At 28.9% G+C, this 24,042-nt stretch overlaps 2 protein-coding genes across 5 annotated transcripts in view; one reads left to right on the top strand and one right to left on the bottom strand.

The window, feature by feature from the left end:
* Positions 1-24,042, bottom strand: part of LOC119608457 (innexin inx1) — a 133,495-nt gene that overhangs the window by 75,233 nt on the left and 34,220 nt on the right. Inside the window, exon 3 of the mRNA XM_037962889.1 lies at positions 10,332-10,391. The gene's annotated coding sequence lies outside the window, so the exon portion shown is untranslated. The remainder of the gene's footprint in view (positions 1-10,331; positions 10,392-24,042) is intronic.
* On the top strand, positions 1,590-12,682 carry LOC119608456 (innexin inx2). Of its 4 annotated transcripts, none has more exons than XR_005231821.1 (3): positions 1,590-3,066; positions 8,338-8,477; positions 12,523-12,682. XR_005231821.1 is itself a non-coding variant. In XM_037962887.1 (2 exons), the coding sequence occupies exon 1, from the start codon at positions 1,957-1,959 to the stop codon at positions 3,052-3,054; it is 1,098 nt and encodes a 365-aa protein (XP_037818815.1). In that variant the 5' UTR covers positions 1,590-1,956; the 3' UTR covers positions 3,055-3,066; positions 12,523-12,682. The 4 variants fall into 4 exon arrangements, 1 of the variants encoding a protein (XP_037818815.1); XR_005231820.1 differs by having other exon boundaries at positions 8,326-8,477; XR_005231822.1 differs by having other exon boundaries at positions 8,326-8,481.

Raw genomic sequence — 24,042 nt, 5'->3', positions numbered from 1 at the left:
GCTGCTAAAATCTGTCCAGACCATTATACTGAAACCTGTACTGAAGGCAACTGATCCCTTTATAGTGAGAATATGTGGACGGCGGCAAACTTCAAGAATATGCGGACATACATACATAAAAGTTTCCATTATAACAACGCCCGACCACGGTCCGGCTGCTGCTTGTTGCCATCTATTCAGAATGCTCTTTTTTAGATACTTTCAGTTTAGAACAGGGTATTCGAAATTGCAATGATCCGTTCATGTCCTTAAAATGTGAGCAATTCTTTCAATTCATGAAAGCAATATTTGTCAAAATAGAATTAAGAAGTAGTTGGCTTTTCCCCACTTATACTCTAGTCCTTGACCCGTCCGACTGCTACTTGTTCGATCAATGCAGAACGATCTTTTGAGATGCTCTCAGTTTAGAACAGGGTATCCGAAATTGGCAATATTCTTGTCTTCAAGATATGAACAGTTCTTTTACCACGGAATCCATTTGTTGCAAGAAAGATGGAAAAATGTCATAGCTAACAATGGTCCAGTCCGACCTGGCTCGTAATACCAACTCCATCTTATATTCCGGAGTTATGATACTGGACGTTAGTCAAAATCTTTTAATCCTAATGCCAGTCTTTTAAGGAAACAACAAAGTGTCATACATAAACATCTGTATGACTGATGATCATGCTGAAAGGTACTACGAAATCGACCAAGCTTAGAAAACCAACACCATCTTTAAAAATCTGGCAACCATATTAATAACATATGTCTCTAAGTATGGTTACTCTAATAACTAACACATGTAAAGCAGCGTTATGACGCATACATAAGAAATCCCTTCTTCCTCATCTTTTCGCCGAAAACAAGAAACACATTTTAAGCCCAGTTATGTATACATACAAACATTAATACATTTACATAAAAACTAGTCTAAAAGAAGATGAGTAATGATGTTTCGAAATGAGGAAAGAAAGGAAACCACTCAAAAAATGCATTTAAACTCAAGACCCAAAACCAGAGTTTCACAAATTTCATACGCTTGGAATGATTATCCAAATCTCAACAGGTAATTGGCAAGTAACAGAGATTGAAAGTTTAAGTCTCACTGGTTAATGCAGTGAGACTTAGATACATACACACACATGAGATACCATCAAGATCCACCCTACAAAGGCAAAACAAACTTGGAAAATGATGATGAAAGAACCCAAGCCATGAAAACCTATTATACCTGAAGTAAACATTTTTGAGTATCTAGTAGGTTTGCAACTAAATACAGTTTGAAAAGCATGAGTTTGTATTTTTCTATTTGTTGTTGCTGCATGAGTGTAATGCACACATGATGCAGACAAGACAAGTCAGCAGCATACCTGTTGTTGGTGGTGATAAATCGTAGGTACAGAAACAACTACCACCATCAGCAGTATCAAGCATTACACGACAATTATGCTCTTTCTCTTTTCTCAATTGTACTCACTAATACTGTGACAATTTGTTTGGGTATAGGTGAGAGTTCATTTCGAGCTTGTAGTGAAAATCACTCAAATTGTGTGATAAGTCAAAATACAGAGTAACAACTAGTTAGAGATCTAAACAAAACAGTTTACTTCTTCCATTCGAACAGAACGCATAAGTGACGGTGTCACAGCGTATTTACAAAAAAGTGAAATTATCTTTTTTTCAAATGAAAATTATCTCGTTTTAGAGAATAATTAATTAAAAATAACTCGAATTTTAATATCACAAAAACATAAAACAAAACAGTAAAGACGTTAACGCGTGTGTTTCATTTAAAGTAAAAGAAATTTGAATAACAACTTAAAAAATTATTATGAAGTTTAAGTGAAGCGTTGAAGCAATCATTCATAAACAAACGACTTTTTTTTATTGAAAAAGAAAGAAAAACAAAAAAATTAATTGATTATAATAAGTGTTTCTTTTTTGTGATTGATACGGTTTTAAGACTCTGCCAAAATGTTTGATGTTTTTGGCTCCGTTAAGGGGCTGTTGAAAATCGATCAAGTCTGTATCGATAACAATGTCTTTCGTATGCATTACAAAGCGACGGTTATCATTTTGATAGCCTTTTCGCTGTTGGTCACCTCCAGACAGTACATTGGTGATCCCATCGATTGTATAGTTGACGAAATCCCATTGGGTGTTATGGACACCTACTGTTGGATTTACTCCACATTTACGGTGCCCGAACGTTTGACGGGTATTACGGGTCGCGATGTTGTGCAGCCGGGCGTAGGATCTCATGTGGAAGGCGAAGATGAAGTCAAGTATCATAAGTACTATCAATGGGTGTGTTTCGTGCTGTTCTTCCAAGCCATATTGTTCTATGTGCCACGCTATTTGTGGAAATCATGGGAAGGTGGCCGCTTGAAAATGTTGGTCATGGATCTCAACAGTCCCATTGTGAATGAAGAGTGTAAGAATGATCGCAAAAAGATCTTGGTGCAATACTTTGTGGACAATATCAATCGTCACAACTTCTATGCCTTCCGTTTCTTCTTGTGCGAAGCCCTAAATTTCATCAATGTCATTGGTCAAATCTATTTTGTGGATTTCTTTTTGGATGGCGAATTCTCCACTTATGGCAGTGATGTCTTGAAATTCACCGAAATGGAACCTGATGAGCGTGTTGACCCTATGGCGCGTGTCTTTCCTAAAGTCACTAAATGTACATTCCACAAATATGGTCCTTCTGGTTCGGTGCAGAAGTTCGACGGTCTCTGTGTGCTGCCTTTGAATATTGTCAATGAGAAAATCTATGTCTTCCTGTGGTTCTGGTTCATCATCTTATCTATTCTGTCTGGTATTTCGTTGGTCTATCGCATTGCTGTTGTCATGGGTCCCAAATTGAGACATTTGCTGTTGCGCGCCCGTTCCCGTTTGGCCGAAGTCGAGGAGGTGGAAGCGGTGGCTAAGCAGTGTAATATTGGAGATTGGTTCTTATTGTATCAATTGGGCAAAAATATCGATCCCCTTATTTATAAAGAAGTGATAGCTGATCTCTCCCAAGAACTAGGTGGTAATACAGGTCATAAACAACGTATGGACCCCTAAGTAACGAATGAAGTATGAATTTCTTTTATTTTTTTTATTATTTTTTAAATTAATTTAAAGACATTACAAAAAAACTACTTTTTGAAAAAAAAAAAAACCTAAAAAAATACAAAACAAAATGGGGGGATTTTATATACAAAACTAAAGAAAAAAAATCAAATTAAAAAATGCGGGATTCAAAAAATCACAAAACTGCTGTGAGGATTTTCTGTTAGAACTATTAAGCATAAGAAAGAGACAAAAAATATTTTATATTTTTATTTTTTAAAACGAAAAAATGTTTGAAGTTTTTTTTAGACAAAAATCAAAATAAAAATATTTTTATAAATAATTTTAGTTAAAAAAAAACAAATTTACCTTAAGTAAAAACTACAATAAATTTAAAGAAAATTGAAACAAAAAAAAACTTAATAAAAAATGTATAAATGTTAACAAAAATTAAAACAAGCGATTTAAAAAACTTTATTTTTTATTTTTCAAAATTTCAACCATATAAAAAAGAGAGTGAGAGTATAAAATTTTTTAGAGTGAAAGAGTGTTAGATGAAGTTAAAGAGAGAAACTCACTCATTTTAAAAACAACAACAACAAAATAAAATAAACTCACTCAATTGCTATTAACTACCGGTTTAGACTAAAGAGTTTTACTAAAGAGCAATTTTTATTTCTGAAGAGAACCCTTGTAATTATTTATTTATTTTTCTTAACGAAAAAATCCAATATGGCTGCTCATGCGCTTTATATCATTTACATGATCACAATATTGAAAACCAACAAAAAAAAACTAGTTACAATACCCTTTTGTGTAGTTTTATGGCCAGCGACAAAAGGTTTTTCTTCCTCTACTATTACTTCTTCTTCTTATTCTGTGTCTTCTCTACCTATGGGGCACACAAATACAAACAAATAAAGTTTGTATAGCTTGTTTCCAGGTGAAATATCAATATTTTTTACCTTTTTGACGCTTCTCTTTTACCTTATTTGTCTTTTGTATTCAGTACTTCTTTTTAATTTATTTTCTTTTCAAAATGAAGAACTGGTTTAACAAGCTTCTCTTATTTATTTGGCTGCTACTCGGACTTGTAAAGATTTTTTCGATTTAGAAAACAAGTTCATGGCTTTTTGAATTTTTGTTAATGATTCCAAAATAAGGTAGAAAAGATAGCTGGCTGCTTCTTATTTTCTGCTGGTGTTCGTCAAAATTGAACTGGTTAACGTAACACAGTTGGTTTGGTAATAAACGAGAGCTACCTGTATTAACACAGTAGACTGTAAAGAACATGAAATAAAAATGTAGAAGAAGACAGGTTTTTGGGGAGATTCAAAGAAAAATCAATTGTTTTTTTTGAAGTGGTTGTGAAATTAAATAAAAATTACTGGAAAAAGAAAATATTTAGGTATTTAAAATCAATGAAAAGAAACCTCTAGGCTCATTTTTTATTAATTTAACAGTCAGCTATTTTCTGAATCATTTGGTTGTAAAATGTCTTAAAAAATATCAAATTCAAAGTTCGAAGAGGTGACATTTAATCTGTAATATTTCTCTTGAAATATGTTTGACTGGCGATTGTAGCTTCAACAAAAGTTGCATTTGTTAAGAAATTAAATTATTAACGAAATTAAAAAAATAATAACCGCAACTTTTTATTCATTAACTTAAAAAGGAATATATATCCTGCATATCTGAAAGTCTGCCTTAAAAGGATTTGTTCAATAGTCGCAACCCGAAGTTGCGGTTAGTTATTAAATGTTTATTCAGTGTTTTAGTTGAGTTAGGAAACGGTTAAGTAAAAAGTAAGCAAACTTTTCAACGGAAAGTAGTAAACTATTAAAAGCTTATTTCTGTTCTCTTCCGAAATATCAGATCAACATCATGATGAGAAGATCATACAGATTTTGGAAACTTAAATGTTCTAATAAAATCAACAGAGTCCTCAAAACATACATATAATAAAGTTGGAAAAATATTGGTTAAATGTCAAATCAAAGTTTTGCGCCCGAGAGAGACTACTAAGATTACTTCGCTTACGCATAAAGTGCTTCTCAAAGGACTGGTCCGAAATTAAAGTATATGAAATTAAAGTATATGATCCACAATATGGTTCCATGCAGACCACGTTGTCTGTATTACATAGGACTACAAAAGGGATCATGTTCTTCAAAAATCTTTGCAGGGAAGTAGTTTTGGGATAACCTAATCCGATAATATTACAGGTTATCGTCCGATATTCAGAAACTCGGTTTCCTGGACGTAGTTCCTTAGAATTTTTAGAGATGTAATATCTGCAATAACATCCACCACAAGATATTTGGATCTAACTTCGACGAAAGCCTGGCAATCACAAAGAAAGTGTTTCACTATCTTCTTCATATGCTTTACATTCATCTGAATCCGTTTGTTCAAGTTTGTATAGTTGTAAACATAACCCTGTCTATTAATTTTGCTCATTCTGAGTAGACTCTCATTCACCAGACATAATTTTGTTTCTTTTAATAAAATTGGAGTTTAATACAGCTTGACATTGAGGGTTCAGCGTTGTAGAAAGGAGACAATCTATAATTTTTATATTAGAATTTGTAGTTAGCTAAGTTATAGCATAGCATATCGTCTAAAGTTTTATTTTCTTAGAAACAGAATCTTGGATTTTCAAAATCAACTATACACCATTAAAGGTCTAAAGAGCTTTTCATTACGTTATAAATATAGAAGCAGTTTATTATGACAATTGAAATATAATATATATTTGGAAACGTTATCCTGAATCGAAATCACTGGATTAGGAGGTTTCTATACAGATGGAAAAAGAAATATACACGCCTGGTACCAAATTGACACCAAAGAGTTTATAATTTTTCAATAACAACCGTTGTCAAAGTATATACATACGTACGACAACACTATGTCGCAACGTTGTCAACATTGCAACAATTCGTTGTCGAAATCTAAATTTTATACACATCCGTTGTCTAAATGTTAACAAACATGGTAAGCTCACTATTGGCAACGGATTGTTTGCAATAGTGAGCTTACTACGTTTGTTAACATTTAGACAACGGATATGTAAAAAATTTAGATTTCGACAACGAATTGTTGCAATGTTGTCAACATTACATAGTGTTGTCGTACGTATGTATGTACATATATACTTTGACAACGGATGTTATCGAAAAATTATAAACAGTTTGGTGTCAATTTGGTACCAGTCGTGTATATTTCTTTTTCCCTTTGTGTACATAAACTAATTCTACGACGTCAGCGAGTTTATCTGAATTTTGTCTATAAATTCTTAGTATGTTCGGATTTATGTCCTATTCCATTTCACACAACTTTTTGAAACCATCTGATGCCATAGAAAGAAGAAGAAGAAGATCGTAACGCAGCAAATTCTCTAAATGTTTCATTGTAAAAAGGGGAAATCTACAGCAAACTGATTGAAAGCCCATTAGGCGAATGTACCAGTTATCAAAATATGGGACTCTAGCAACATAGGCTCATAGTAATAAATTGGTAAAGAAGGAAAGCTCCATAAGTTGGGGGATTTTGTGAATCTCGGTGTCTTTAACAAATAGTGGCACTTTTTTGAGACATTTCAGATCATGATAGAAACTTGAACCAAGTCTTATTAACTGTAATAAGTTTTGATCGAGTGAGTGAGTGAGTTTATTTTATTTCTTTTAAATCTCTTGTCGTAAAAAAGCAATACAGAAAAGCCTTGATTATTATGAAAAAGTACAATACAATAAAAATATTTTTATAAAATTAATAGGGATAGTTATTAAGGAATTAATTCTGAAGTTTCCCTTTATATTCCACAATATATTAAAGGGCCTCATGATGGGAATCACAAAGAAAAAATATATAAATTGGAAAATATTGGAATGGTACCATTATATATCTATGTTTCCAATTTTGTCTGAAAGCTTTGAGAAGTGCAAATTAAATTATGAATCTAAAATTTTATGTAAAATTTTTATGACTAAAATCTTTACAAAATAGTATTTATGATATAAATATTATACAAACAAATTACATTCCTTTGTAGATTTTAAAATGTTTATTCGGAAACATGGAGAAAAAAATATTTTGTAAATATTTTCGCACAAATATTAAGGATATGATGCAGTATTTAAGAAAATTGCAATATTTTAATTAAAAATTTTTTGTAAATTTCAATTTTTATACTGAATTTAAGGAAATTTTTGAAATTATAATTTCGCCTAAAGTATTGCATTAGGTTGAGTGTCTGAAATAATGATGGATGATATTAAATGTTGTTTTGATAAATAATTTCAAAATAAGTTTTCATCAGTGTTTCTGAAATAGTGGCTTAAAATTTAATTACCGTCTGATTTTCTGAATTAGACCCTTTAAGAAGCTCTAAAATTATATATAAAAACAAAAATATATTTATAACTAATGAGTAACATAAGCATTTGCCTGCCATATTTAACAAAAAAAATATCATATCACTAAATAATAAAGTAGTTAAGGCCAAAATATAAAAATTCATATAACTGATTAAATCTTTAAAATACACTAAACTGAAAAAAAATGATGACGTTGTATAGTTACTTTAAGCAACGCCTCAATAAACATAAACACACACAAACCAAGATCGCTATATGTTTAAAAGTATTCTATATAAAATATTTACAAAAAAAAGTATTCAAAATTTATAAAATGTTTGTAACACACAACAGACTTCTCTCAAAACAAAATCTTATCTTATCAAAAGAGTCATATATAACAACAATGTGTTGCTGTTAAAAAGAACAAACTAAATACAAAAAACATATTAAGAAATAAAAAAAATAAACGAAAAATTGAAAGCATAATTTAAACAACATTAATAATGACAGAAAGTAAAAAAAGTATCTAACAAATGGTTGTTAAGAAAAATAAAGATAAAAAACTACACCAAGAAAAAAATCGGGTCAACACCTTACACGTTTAAGAGAAAAAAAATCTAAAACAATTTTTAATTAATTGTCATTAATTAGATTTTTTATGACAAACATCCATCAGTTGTTTATAACCTGTCAGAATTATAATTAGCACTTAGAATAAAAAAAATGTTAACTGCCATGTCATTTGAAAAATCCCTCTCGCTTTTTTTATTTTGTATAAAAACAATACAAAATTAGAAAAAAAACACCACATTTAATGTGCCAATTTTTACACTTGCTTTTTTTTCGCCAAATATCATCATCAAAACGCCACCGCCCCAATCTAACACGCATCAAATGTTTCTACAAATTACTACAATATCAGCAATTTCAACAGCAACAACTTAATGCTTCAACATCGTTGTCGTTGTCATCATCATCAACATTGTTATGATCGTAATAATTTCTAATCATCATCATATGATGAGGAAATTAATTTGTAGGAAGGCGCTCAATTAAGCTCAACTTTTATTAAAAGTAAGTACGTGTACATACATACATACTTTCATATCCAGTAGCAAATGTTTTATGAAATTCTATTACATTTTTGGAAACAAATATTATCACATCTTTATCACTATAAATACCGTGGAGTGTCAAACGTTACAATAAACATCGAAGTGAAGAATGTTTTTAGAATGTGGCAAATTTCTCTCAAATATTTTACAATTCAAAAAATCAAAATTTTTATAGAAATTCGGTCGATTTTCTATAAAAAGAAAACTTAGTGGAAATTTTCTATAAAAAAGAATTGTGAAAATTTCTATAAAAAGAAATTTTCGCGACAATTTTCTATAAAAAGGAAAATTTTGTGAAAATTTTCTATAAAAGGAAAAATTTTGTGAAAATTTTCTATAAAAAGAAAATTTAGCGACAATTTTCTATAAAAAGAAAATTTTGCGACTATTTTCTATAGAAAGAAAATTTAGCGACAATTTTATAAAAAAGAAAATTTAGCATCAATTTTCTATAAAAAGGAAAATTTTGTGAAAATTTTCTATAGAAAGAAAAATTTTGTGAAATTTTTCTATAAAAAGGGAAATTATGTGAAAATTTTCTACCAAAAGGAAAATTTTGTGAAAATTTTCTACCAAAAGAAAAATTTTGTGAAAATTTTCTACCAAAAGAAAAATTTTGTGAAAATTTTTTATAAAAGAAAAATTTGGTGAAAATTTTCTACCAAAAGGAAAATTTTCTGCCAAAAGGAACATTTTCTATAAAAAGGAACATTTTTCGAAAATTTTCTATAATAACTAAAAGTTTCTATAAAAGGAAAATGTACTGAAAGTTTTTAATAAAATGAAAATTTAGGAAAAATTTTCGATAAAAAGAAAATTCAGCAAGAAATGTTCGATTAAAAGAAAATTTAGCAAAAAATTTCGACAAAATAAAAATCATAAATTAGTATATCTTAAAAAAATTAACAGTTAGAGTCATCAAATTTTGTCGGAACCACTTTAGGGGTTCTCAGTAGACAAATAATTGGCGAACTAACAATAGGGTCGTGGCAACTCCCATATAAAATAAAGATAAAAATACGTTTATTTGGAAAAATATTAGAGCTACAATCTTCAAAATTTGCACGAAGAACTTTAACTTCCATGTAAACATTTGTGGGGAAAATGGACGGACTTTCATTAGGGGGTGTTTGCTGGAATCCCCCATATGAATTAAATACCAAAGCTAAAACTAAAATTCACAAATTTTGCACGAATAACTTTGACGTCCAATTGAACATTTGGGTAATAAATTTTCGTGGCGTGGCCCCTTTAATATGAATTATTCGTTTTTGCACAAAAATTCATCTGAACATTTTAGAGAAATGGGCGGACTTTTATTTGTGGGCGAGGAAGCTCTCATAAGAATTAAATACAAAAATTCGTTTATCTCAAAAACTATTAGGAATAGAACAGGGGGCGTGGCACCTTTAATTTGAATTATTCGTTTTTTGCACAAAAATGTTAACATTCATCTGAACATTTTAGAGAAATGGGCGGACCTTTATTTGGAGGCGTGGAAGCTCTATTAAGAATTAAATACAAAAATTCGTTTATCTCAGAAATTATTAGAGCTAGAAATAAAATTTTGATCAGAATTTTGATATTCACGTGAACATTTTGGAAAAATTGGCGGATTTTCAATAGGTGGCTTGTCTCATTTCATATGAATTAAATAAAAAAATTCGTAAATTTGGGAAACTAGTAGATTATTCAAATTTTTCTTAGTATGTACACCTCAAATAAAAATTTATCGAAATTTTATTAAAAATTAAAATATATTATAGAAAATCGATATTTGAATTATAGAAAAATAATTTAGATTTGTACTTACCCAAAATTTTTATTAAGTGGTATAATTGAAGTCATTTTTCTAATAAGTTTTTGATGTTATCTGGAAAAAAATAAGAAATAAATCGATTAGTTTTAAATTTTATAAAAATTATGTCATAAAAAATTTTCAGAATAAAAAAATTATCTGCTTAAAAAGTTATCATATTTTGGGGATTTCCGCGGATATTTTCCAACTAAAAATTCGTATATACACATAAATAGTTATGATGTAAAAGAAAACTTAGTTTTATTTACAAAGTTCAATCTGCAATATTATTATTTTTAATCTTCAATTTTTCGTCTGCCAATACAAAAACAATTTGTCGGTTTTATCTTTATCAATTAAAAAAAATATTAGAATTTGTATCGACGAAAATAACACTACAGACAAATAATTGGTCAAGTTCATTTTCATTAAGGTTTTTTTTCTAGACTAGTAGTTTCGTTGTTTGTCAACTTATTTCTTAATTACTTTTAAAGTCTTAGAGACTTACAGTTAATTATTAGGGAATTTAGTTTAAATGTGTTTTTAACTGGAAGAAGACAGGAAAATCATAAATTTAAAATAAATAAATGCGTAAGTCTAAAATTATAAGTCGTTGTTGTTAATAAATAGTAATAGTTTTGTAAATAAATAATAGAAAAAGTATTTCGATAAAAAATGTTATCAAAATAATTTTTTAATTATAAAAAAGTAATCTAAACGAGTTTCAGGCAAAATCGACAGTATTCTATAATAAAATTATTTAACAAATTATATATATTCTCAAATATGAAGTTTCGATTTAATGTTTAATTAAAACCAACAAATTTAGGAATTTTTAATAATTTTGAAATGCAAATTTAAATAAATTTTTAACCAAAATAATAATTCGAATTTTTACAAAAAAAAAAAATTCCACTAAAAATACGATTTTCACTAAAATTACAATATTTTACTAAAATTTAGATTTTTTACTAAAATTCAGGTTTTTCTACTAAAACCTAGATTTTTTACTAAAATCTAGATTATTTACTACAATCTAGTTTTTTTAGATTTTTTTTTAGATAAAATCTAGTTTTTTTAGATTTTTTACTAAAAACTAGTTTTTTTAGATTTTTTACTAAAATCTATTATTTTAGATTTTTTACTAAAATCTATTATTTTCGATTTTTTACTAAAATCTAATTTTTTTACAAAAAATAAAATTTTTACAAAAAGTATTAATTTTCTCAAAAAGGAGACTAAAAATTCGATTTTTAAGTAAAATACGATTTATTTTATTACTAAAATCTCACTTTTTTTCTAAAAATGCGAATTTTCACTGAAATCTATATTTTCCTTAAAATTTCGATCTTTAAATTTTTTATTAAAAACATTAAAACCGTATTTTTTTACAAAAATCTAGATTTTAAATAAAATTTAGTTTTTTACTAAAATCCCGAATTTTTGCCAAAATATAAATCTTTTATTATAATCTAAATTTTTTGCAATAAAATATGATTTTTCACTAAAAATATGATAAATCTCGATTTTTCACTAGAATCTCGATAAAATTTTTTACAAAAATAAAACCAATTCGATATTTCAAAACATTCAGTTATGTCATCAAGTTTTGTCGGAGCCGCTTTAGTATCAATTTGAATACTTAAAATAAAAATGGGCGGACAAGTGATAAGGGCGTGGTATCTCCTATATAAATTAAATACAAAAAATCGTATATCTTAGAAACTATTAAAGCTAGAATCCTCAAATTTAACACGAACTTTAAAATTCATATAAACTTCTAGGAATAAAATGGACGGTTTAGCAATAGGGGCGTGGCAGCTTCTATATGATTGAAATACAATAAAACGTATATCTAAGAAACTGTTAGTTAGAATCCTCCAATTATGCATGAACAAATTTGACATCCATGTGAACATTTGGGTAATATATCTCAATTATATAGGAGGCGTTGCACCTACTATATGATTGAAATACAAAAATTGGTCTATCTGGGAAACCGTTAGAACTGGAATTCTCAAATTTTGCACAAGCAACATTGAAATGTATATGAACATAGGGTAGCGAAGAACACTGGGTATAGCTACTTCACTCTAAAAGATATTAGAATTACTTGAAATGGAAAAAAATTTCGTTTTCTTTTTGCTTCTTATTAAATGTTGACAAGTGGAAATAATGATTTTTTCCAATTCTCTTCTATTTTTAGATGAACCCGTGAGAGCTGTAATCGGAGTGTCTTCTACAATAAATCCTTTATAAACAACGATTTAAATTTCATGAATATCATATTCAAACTACAGGCCAGAACCTGTGACAAAATATAAAAGACAACAATAATTAATTTTTAAAAACAATAATGCAAAATAGTTAACAACATAATAAATAAAAAAACTTATGACAAAATATTTACTAACATTTTTAAAACACTTTTTAGCAAAGTGATTAAATATAAAATGAATTTATTTATATTCCAACAGATAAAAAACACATATTTTTGTAAAAAATATATTATAAAAAACATATATATATTTTAAAAAATATTAAAAAAAAATACACTACAATATATTGTAATAAGAGTTGTGATCATTGATTAAGCAATTAAATATTTTTTTAGCAATTTTATAGAATTTTATATTTAATTAATATAAAAAAATAAAATTTTAATAAAAAATTTAAATAAAATCTAAAAAAATTATAAACTATTTAAAAAATTTAACAAATAAATTATTTAAATTGTTAATAATTTTTTTAAGGATTTATTTTTTATAAAAAAATTAAATTTTTTAAAAACAATTTTATAGTTGCTCTTTTAGCATTTACATATTTCTTTTAATTTTTATTTTTTATTAATTTTAGTTAATAAACAAATGTTTAGAGAAATTTTTTTTTTTGCAACAAATTCATTTAAAAACCATTAACAAAAGCACATACATAGTTTTATATATTTACATATACATTTATATATTTTATGTACTCGTATTTACATATACTTATTATATATTTACTAAATTAATAGTTGCCAATATTTAAGTGCTTTTTTTAATTAAATTTTAAATTTTATAATGTATTTTACTTTTTTTAATTTAAGACTCTAAACAAAAGTACTACTACTATATATTTTTTTCTGCTTAAATATTTTATTTTTACAGCAACAATAAAAAATTATGCAAAAAAATTATAATTAAGTTAATTGTAATAATATTTAAGTTCTATTATATTTTACAAACAAAACGAACATTTGAATAAATAATAAAAAGAAGACGAACTAAATGAAAAATTATATATTTTTTTTATTTTTCTCTGTATTTATTTGTTTATACTACAAAAATACGAGTTTTAATGGAAAGGCATTAAACATTAACAAAAGCAACAATAACAAAAAAACTAAAAGGTAAGCAATTTTTTAAACAATAACGTCAGTATGTATGTGTTGTTTGTGTTCATACATATATTAATAAAAAGTCAAAAAACTAATTGTCAACAAATTGTTTAAAATAAATTAAAACACACACATTCGCACTTTTAACACAAATCGACAGTGGATTGAAAAAAATTTTAGACTAAAATAATTTTTATTATGAAAAGCTTGTACAGCTGTGAGAACCAAACAAAAATTTTAAGCGCATTTCTGACGCATTGCACCATACTTGTGTCATATTTTTTGATTTGGTGAATGTGGCTTTGCTTGGGGGCTAGAATCAAATATGGACCGAATCTCATGAAATTAGATTGATGATTTTATGTTCATACAAAACTTATTCGTGTCAAATTTCAGAGTGATACTAATATCTATATGCCAATTATGGACTTTAAAGTCGTTTCTGGAAAGGTAATTTGTATAGTGGTTATGGTCAATTATATAAAAACTGTTCAAGAAGTGATTCTGGTTCGATTGGTATTAAATATGATGGTTGGTGGCGGATATTTATATCTACTTAGAGTGTGATTCTATACTATAGTCTGAACTAAAGTCTGGAGTATAGTCTATAGTGTGGGCTATAGTCTATAGTCTGGACTATAGTCTATAGTCTAGACTATAGTCTATAGTCTGGACTATTATCTATAGTCTGGACTATAGTCTATAGTCTGGACTACAGCCTATAATCTGGACTATAGTCTATAGTCTGGACTATAGTCTAAAGTCTGGACTATTATCTATAGTCTGGACTATAGTCTATAGTCTCGACTATTTTCTATAGTCTGGACTATAGTCTATAGTCTGGACTATTATCTATAGTCTGGACTATAGTCTATAGTCTGGTATATAATATGGACTATAGTCTATAGTCTGGACTATAGTCTAAAGTCTGGACTATAGTCTATAGTCTGGACTATAGTCTAAAGTCGGGACTATAGTCTATAGTCTGGACTATAGGCTATAGTCTGGACTATAGTCTATAGTCTGGATTATTATCTATAGTCTGGACTATAGTATATAGTATGGGCTATAGACTATAATCTGGACTATAGTCCAAGTCTATAATCTGGACTATAGAAGAAACTACAGACTATAGTCCAGACTAAAGTCTATAGTCCAAACTATAGTCTAGTCTATAATTTGAACTATAGTCCATAGTCTGGACTTTAGACTATAAACTATAGTCTGGACTATAGTCTATACTTTGGATTATAGTTTATAGTCCAGAATATAGATTATAGTCTAGCCTATAGGCTATAGTCTGGACTATAGTCTATAGTCTGGACTATAGTCTGGACTATAGTCTATAGTCTGGACTATTATCTATAGTCTGGACTATTATCTATAGTCTGGACTATAGTCTATAGTCTGGACTATTTTCTATAGTCTGGACTATAGTCTGCACTATTATCTATAGTCTGGACTATAGTCTATAGTCTGAACTACAGCCTATAATCTGGAATATAGTCTATAGTCTGGACTATAGTCTAAAGTCTGGACTATTATCTATAGTCTGGACTATAGTCTATAGTCTGGACTATTTTCTATAGTCTGGACTATAGTCTGGACTATTATCTATAGTCTGGACTATAGTCTATAGTCTGGTCTATAGTCTGGTATATAATCTGGACTATAGTCTATAGTCTGGACTATAGTCTAAAGTCTGGACTATAGTCTATAGTCTGGACTATCATCTATAGTCTGGACTATAGTCTATAGTCTGGACTATCATCTATAGTAAGGACTATAGTCTATAGTATGGACTATAGTCTATAGTCTAGATTATAGTCTAAAGTCTGGACTATAGTATATAGTCTGGACTATAGTCTAAAGTCTGGACTATAGTCTAAAGTCTGGACTATAGTCTATAGTCTGGACTAGAGTCTATAGTCTGGACTATAGTCTATAGTCTGGACTATAGTCTAAAGTCTGGACTATAGTCTATAGTCTGGACTATAAGCTATAGTCTGGACTCCCACTATTTCTGTATATAGTTACAGGTTCTAGGTTGTTATTTATTATAATATTTTTTTAAATTCGACATGATAATGCACGTTAAGGAGTGTTTATTGACAACGTAAAAATGGAAAAATTAAATTTTTCTGATTTTTTGGTGTCTGTCAGAGGGTTAAATGGAAATACTCATAAACTTGCAAATACACTTTGTCGCAACATTTACTACTCTAAACACTCCAAAGTTTGACGTTGATCCCTGTTTAGAAATATTTTATTTTCCTCGTTTTCTGAAGGATTATCTCAATTTATTTCACAGATCCTGTAATATACTGAAAAATAATTTAAATAATAATTTTTCCCAAAATCATGCGCATTTTGTTAGTCTCACTGTCTCACTCTCAAACATTTTAAATCTTCAGTTAAATAAACATTGTAATTTAAGCATATAAACAATAACCGAAACCTTCTTTTTTTGCAGCAATACAAATATAAACATTTCTCTAAATCACAAAACGTACTTAACGAATACTTATCTTTTAACACAAAGTTTTTGTCGTCACCATTAACTTTCATAATGTTTATAAACAAATATATTTTAACAAAATGTAAAAAACGAGAAGAAAAAACCTCGGTCAATATTGAATTACTGTGTAAAAAAAACTGAAAACTCTACAAAAAATCGTCTAGTAACTTATAGACACAAATACGGCGCGTGCGCAAAGGCACATAACACAAAAAGGTTTTAGTTTTAAAAATTATAAACGAAAAAAAAAAAAAAGAATTTAAAGATAAATTTTTATGGCCCAACTATACAGGTTCTAAATAAAATTGAGTAACATGAAATGCTGAGATGTACCCACAGAAATGGACTATATATATCACGTTTTATACGAGTGTTGTAAATAACAGAGGATTGACAAATACTGAAAAATATACACAGACAAAAAAGTTTAATTAAATAGATAATTAATTGGGTTAACAAACAAAAAGGTAGAAAATAGAAATCTTTTTTTGAAAAATTAAGATTCCACTTTAGTTTTTATTGCCTTCTGTATGCCATTTTTTATATAAAATATTATTTTCCCACGTCAAAATATTGTCTACTCTGATTTAAAAAAGTCCATACCGTAAACATTTTGTAAAAAATTAAAAAGAAAAAAATACTTTTTTTTATTTTATAACAACGACATTTGCTAATGTACATGATATATTGTAGAATGGATAAATAAACAATTCCGTATCTTCTAGTTTAAAAAAATATTTACATAACTACGAGTACTACATAGAGAGAAATTCAAATGAAAATAAAGTGATCTCAAAAAACAAACAAAAAAATGTTAAAACATTCAATTTGTACAACATCAAATTATATCAAATTGCAAACAACAACAACCAGAAGGGAATAATGATTATGAGTATGTTGTATATGGGGACAATGACGGTGATGATACTATAAAAAAAGTTCCAAATAAATCTCATTCGTAATCATTAAGGTATAATATATGTATATACACTCAATAAATAATGTTAATTAAAAATTTTCTTGACTAAAGCTTGGACTATAACTCAGAAAATAAACTATTATTCAGACTTTAGACTATATACTCTACTCCAGACATTAGACTAAAGTTCAGACTTAACTTTATAGTTTAATCCAAAACGTTCTATAGTCCAGACTATAGACTTTAGTACAGACAATCGTCCAGGCTATAGAGTATACTACCACTATAGTTCAGACTTTAGTATCGGCTAATACTTATATATAGACAATTGTCCACACTTTGCACTATAGTCCCGATTGTACACTATAGTCCAGCATAAAACTATAGTCCAGCATAAGACTATTGTGCAGACTATAGACTATAGTGCAAACTATAGACTATAGTGCAAACTATAGACTGAAGTCCATACTATATCCAGATAATAGACTGTAGTCCCGACTAAAGACTATAGTACATACTATTGAATATAGTCCAGACTATAGACTATAGTCATGATTATAGACTATAGTCCAGACTGTAGACTATAGTCACGATTATAGACTATAGTCCAGACTCTAGTCCAGCTTATGGACTATAGTCAAGGTTATAGACTATAGTCCAGACTATACACTATAGTCAAGACTATAGACTATAGGCCAGATTATAGACTATAGGCCATATTATAGACAATAGGCCAGATTATAGACTATAGTTCAGACTATAGACTATAGTCCAGACTATAGACTATAGCCCAGACTGTAGACTATAGTCCAGACTATAGACTATAGTCCAGACTATAGACTATAGTCCAGACTGTAGAATATAGTCCAGACTTTAAACTATAGTCCAGACAATAGACTACTGTCCAGACTATAAACTATAGCCCAGACTATACACTATAGACCAAACTATAGACTGTAGTCCAGATTATAGACTATAAGCCAGATAATAGACTGTAGTCCAGACTAAAGACTATAGTACAGACTATTCCTACAGTCCAGACTATAGACTATAGTCCAGACTATGGACTATAGTCCTCACTGTACACTAAAGACCAAACTATGGACTGTATTCTTGAATATGGACTATATTTCATTCAAAGCTCTAAAAGAATTCATTCCCTAATTCGTTTTTTGAAATTGAGTTATATTTTAAAGAATTAACAATTCTTCAAACTCATTCCCTTTGATTTAATTCCTAGAACTAATTCTTAAAGCTTTCGATGTAGTTGAATTAATTCTCAAATGAATTAATTCCTATAGAATGTTAAATTCCTTTTGAATGAATTAATTTTGTTTGCATTCAATCTGTTACAAATTGAATTAAAATAAATTTCAATAATTCCTATTGATTTTTAAATACCCTCTGAATGATATAAATTTTGTTTGAATTCAATCTATTTCAAATTGAATTTAAAAATTTTTCAACCATTCAATTTGAAATAGATTGAATGAAAGTTTTGTTTTATAATTCAAAAGCATTTTGTATATTAAAAATTGAATTAAATTTTTTTTCTTTCATTCAATTTGTAATAGAAGGAATTAAATTAAAATATGAATGATCATTCAATTGAATTCATTCCTATAAAGAATGAATTCTCTTAGGAATTAATTCAATGGAATATTCAAAGAATGATTTTAAAGAATGGTACATTCAAAAATTTAAAGCCGAATTAAAAATATAAGGGAATTAATTCCAAATAGAATTCATTCTTTCCAAGCTTTGATTTCATTATAAAGACTATTATCTAGACTAAAAACTATAGTCAAGATTATAGACTATAGTCCAGACTATAGATTATAGTTCAGACTATACAGCCCTGATTATAGTCCATAGTATAGTCCAGGCTATAGACTATAGTACAAACTATACAATATAGATTATAGGCCAGACTATAGGTTCTGGCCCAGACCTGGACCCTGGTTATGGCCCAGACTATATTTTTTTTGAAAAAAGATATCTGTTTCGAAAATAGCCATTGAAATAAATATCTTTACACTTAAACTAAAATTATTCTTCGAGTGAAAAGAATAAACAAAAAATATCATATATAGTATATCATAACATACACAAAAACAATAAATAGTTTGCAAATAAATTATAACAATCTTTTAACCTTGGCATCTAAAATCCGTATTACTTATATGATACAAAGTTTAGACGAGAGAATTACTTTGATTACTAGCTGTACATGCAGGTGGTTCCACTAAACAACCACTCGACTGCTTGAATAGACATTAATTTATTTATTTTAAAAATTATTATTTTTTGTTTTTTAACAAAAAACAGAGAAAAACAAAACAAATAAATGATTTAAAACATGTGAGTATTTAGCACAAATATAAAAAGGGGTGGTGTAGACAAACAAATACAATTAAAACATACGTTCCAGGTAAAAAACCATCACAAATATATCAATTTATAAATTAAATATGATTTAGAAAGAAAAGTGGTGATAAAAAAATAATATAATATGTATATTTAAAAATATTGATTTCATTTAGGGGAATTTTATTTGTATGTTTATAAAACACAACATATTATTATATAAAAAAATGTTTTTGTTTTGACAGACTTTTATATATCCGTTTTGACATTTGTATTTGAGAACTTTATCTTTAAGAAACAAATAAAACTTACATTATCGCTTGCAACCACAGCAATGTAAAGTAGTTGCAAAATCTTGTTTTATTTCGTTTTCAATTGCTCAACATGACAAAGATTAAAAAAACATAAGCAGCTTTTTTTATTTAAAACGTCTCATTGATCCCAAAACATATTTACTTACTACATCGTGTTGATAAAGATATAAAACAGTTACATACGTGTCTTTTTGAATTCTTGAATAAGTAAACATTCTCAGCAAAACATAACTTCCAATCCTGATAAAATATAAAGCGTTTACGTGTCAAGTTAAATTCGAGAAGAAATAAAAATTGGCAGCGAAGTTTTAACTTCCAATATTTAATAACAAATCCAACTAACAAATCCTTAAAAACTTACCGAAACAAAAAAAAAAAACTATTTATTAATCGCAAATTGAATATTTTCATTTCATGAATCGAGTTTCATAGAGAACTAAGGTTCAAGTTACATGTGTAAAGATGAATAATTTGTATTAAAACAACCAAAAATTTTCGCTGCTTGGTTTGGATTCCTAATAAAAATTACTGCGATTATTATTACAGAAAACTGAAACAAATTCGCATCACTTTAATTTCATGGTTACATTTTTGTTGAATGTTCAGTAAAAAATTGTTGAATGAATGCATACACTTCCTCATGTACATTAAATAAAATAATGCCCCCTGGTATTACATTAAATTATTTCCATAGCAGTTCTTAAATGATTTGTTACCTTTTTCAAACTGCAACATTGTTGCAGAATACTAAAGTGTGCATACGAAATACAATTTATATTTTATTTTTTGACTATTTCCATAAACAATATAGAGGAACATCTTCTTAGTTTAACTCTAGTTCAGTTCTAGTTCAGTTCTAGTTCAGTTCTAGTGCAGTTCTAGTTCAGTTCTAGTTCAGTTCTAGTTCAGTTCTAGTTCAGTTCTAGTTCAGTTCTAGTTCAGTTCTAGTTCAGTTCTAGTTCAGTTCTAGTTCAGTTCTAGTTCAGTTCTAGTTCAGTTCTAGTTCAGTTCTAGTTCAGTTCTAGTTCAGTTCTAGTTCAGTTCTAGTTCAGTTCTAGTTCAGTTTCTAGTTCAGTTCTAGTTCAGTTCTAGTTCAGTTCTAGTTCAGTTCTAGTTCAGTTCTAGTTCAGTTCTAGTTCAGTTCTAGTTCAGTTCTAGTTCAGTTCTAGTTCCGTTCTAGTTCAGTTCTAGTTCAGTTCTAATTCAGTTCTAGTTCAGTTCTAGTTCCGTTCTAGTTCAGTTCTAGATCAGTTCTAGTTCAGTTCTGGTTCAGTTCTAGTTCAGTTTTAGTTCAGTTCTAGTTCAGTTCTAGTTCTAGTTCAGTTCTAGTTCTAGTTCTGTTCTAGTTCAGTTCTAGTTCAGTTTCTAGTTCAGTTCTAGTTCAGTTCTAGTTCAGTTCTAGTTCAGTTCTAGTTCAGTTCTAGTTCAGTTCTAGTTCAGTTCTAGTTCAGTTCTAGTTCAGTTCTAGTTCAGTTCTAGTTCAGTTCTAGTTCAGTTCTAGTTCAGTTCTAGTTCAGTTCTAGTTCAGTTCTAGTTCAGTTCTAGTTCAGTTCTAGTTCAGTTCTAGTTCAGTTCTAGTTCAGTTCTAGTTCAGTTCTACTTCAGTTCTAGTTCAGTTCTAGTTCAGTTCTAGTTCAGTTCTAGTTCAGTTCTAGTTCAGTTCTAGTTCAGTTCTAGTTCAGTTCTAGTTCAGTTCTAGTTCAGTTCTAGTTCAGTTCTAGTTCAGTTCTAGTTCAGTCTATTAAGTTCCAGTTCAGTTCTAGATTAGTCCTAATTCATAAATGTTTAGTTATTTCGTAATATGTTTTTCATTAAATCACTGCCATGGAATAAACATATTTCACAAAATGTTTTTGATACAGTGATTAAAATTACGTAGCAACAATAAAATATTTAATGACTTGCAAAACGTCATTATAACGTTCAGCAAATACAATAATCAAAATGTTGTTTATATTCAATGGATGCGTCATAAATTTCTGTGCAATTTCAGAAAATTGTACTGTGACAATTTATTACTATATAATAGACATTCATGACTCGAAGGACGGAACGCAAATAAAATTTTTAAAGAAAGTGTCGATACACAATTTAATTACTTACTTACTTTTCTTAACATCAGTCCCCTGAGGATTAGCTATTTGAAGAAAAATCACTCCTTTTCTAAGAAAGTTCAGGCATGCGGTAAAAAATAAATTGAATGTGCAAATTTAATTCGACTTTAGTTTACAAATGTTTTATTTGTCATCACTTTGGACGAAAATGACTAAAACTAATTGTACTTTTATAGCTTTTGCAAAAAGTACTTTGTTACTTTATTTTAGTTAAATTCTAAAAATAAATCAAGCATAAAGAAATATATTAAAAAACAACAACAAAAACAATATGTATAAACAAATCATTTAACTGTCTGTGATTTTTGCGTTTAAAACGGTTTTGTTTTCATTTGGATATTTTACTTTTTTCAGAATTTTAAGCTTGTGAAAAAGTCGGCATCATCTCCGACATAAAGTTTTTTGTTTTAGTAATAAGAGAGTTTTAAACAAACCATCTACCAACAACGTGGGAACTTTTTTCTCATCACCCCCTACAGTTTCACTTGAAAAACACTTGAGGTGGTCGTCGTCATGGTTTAGGTTATAAGTTGAACAATTTTTCCTTTCCCATTTTAGTTAATATTAATAACATTGAAAAGATTTAATTGTTATTTTATTATGAAATATTAATATTGTTATATGTATATATAATTAGACTTAATAATTGTAAAGTTATGATATAAAGAGTACATAATGGAAAATTGGAGATGTAAGTAATGTCACGATTAAAAGTTAATCTATATAAAAAAATCGGATTGCTGAACTAGAACCGAACTAGAACTGAACTAGAATTGAACTATTACTGAACTAGAACTGAACTAGAACTGAACTAGAACTGAACTAGAACTGAACTAGAACTGAACTTGAACTAGAACTGAACTTGAACTAGAACTGAACTTGAACTAGAACTGAACTTGAACTAGAACTGAATAGAACTGAACTTGAACTAGAACTGAACTTGAACTAGAACTGAACTTGAACTAGAACTGAACTTGAACTAGAACTGAACTTGAACTAGAACTGAACTTGAACTACTGAACTTGAACATGAACTAGAACTGAACTTGAACATGAACTAGAACTGAACTTGAACTAGAACTGAACTTGAACATGAACATGAACTAACTGAACTTGAACTTGAACTTGAAACTAGAACTAGAACTGAACTAGAACTGAACTAGAACTGAACTAGAACTGAACTAGAACTGAACTAGAACTGAACTAGAACTGAACTAGAACTGACTAGAACTGAACTAGAACTGAACTAGAACTGAACTAGAACTGAACTAGAACTGAACTAGAACTGAACTAGAACTGACTAGAACTGAACTAGAACTGAACTAGAACTGAACTAGAACTGAACTAGAACTGAACTAGAACTGAACTAGAACTAACTAACTAGAACTGAACTAGAACTGAACTAGAACTGAACTAGAACTGAACTAGAACTGAACTAGAACTGAACTAGAACTGAACTAGAACTGAACTAGAACTGAACTAGAACTGAACTAGAACTGAACTAGAACTGAACTAGAACTGACTAGAACTGAACTAGAACTGAACTAGAACTGAACTAGAACTGAACTAGAACTGAACTAGAACTGAACTAGAACTGAACTAGAACTGAACTAGAACTGAACTAGAACTGAACTAGAACTGAACTAGAACTGAACTAGAACTGAACTAGAACTGAACTAGAACTGAACTAGAACTGAACTAGAACTGAACTAGAACTGAACTAGAACTGAACTAGAACTGAACTAGAACTGAACTAGAACTGAATAAACTGAACTAGAACTGAACTAGAACGAACTAGAACTAACTAGAACTGAACTAGAACTGAACTAGAACTGAACTAGAACTGAACTAGAACTGACTAGACTGACTAGAACTGAACTAGAACTGAACTAGAACTGAACTAGAACTGAACTAGAACTGACTAGAACTGAACTAGAACTGAACTAGAACTGAACTAGAACTGAACTAGAACTGAACTAGAACTGAACTAGAACTGAACTAGAACTGAACTAGAACTGAACCTAGAACTGAACTAGAACTGAACTGAACTAGAACTGAACTAGAACTGAACTAGAACTGAACTAGAACTGAACTAGAACTAACTAGAACTGAACTA

Source organism: Lucilia sericata, unplaced genomic scaffold (genome assembly GCF_015586225.1).
Source record: "Lucilia sericata isolate MDLA Ls3-8-SP2 unplaced genomic scaffold, ASM1558622v1 Contig000838F_arrow, whole genome shotgun sequence".
In the NCBI taxonomy this organism is placed as follows: domain Eukaryota; kingdom Metazoa; phylum Arthropoda; class Insecta; order Diptera; family Calliphoridae; genus Lucilia; species Lucilia sericata.
The sequence above is the reverse complement of the archived record's forward strand: the minus strand, read 5'-3'. Positions and strand labels throughout refer to the sequence as shown.

Coding starts and splice junctions, on each gene's coding strand:
- LOC119608456 (XM_037962887.1), top strand. CDS start 1,957: ATGTTTGATGTTTTTGGCTCCGTTAAGGGGCTGTTGAAAATCGATCAA.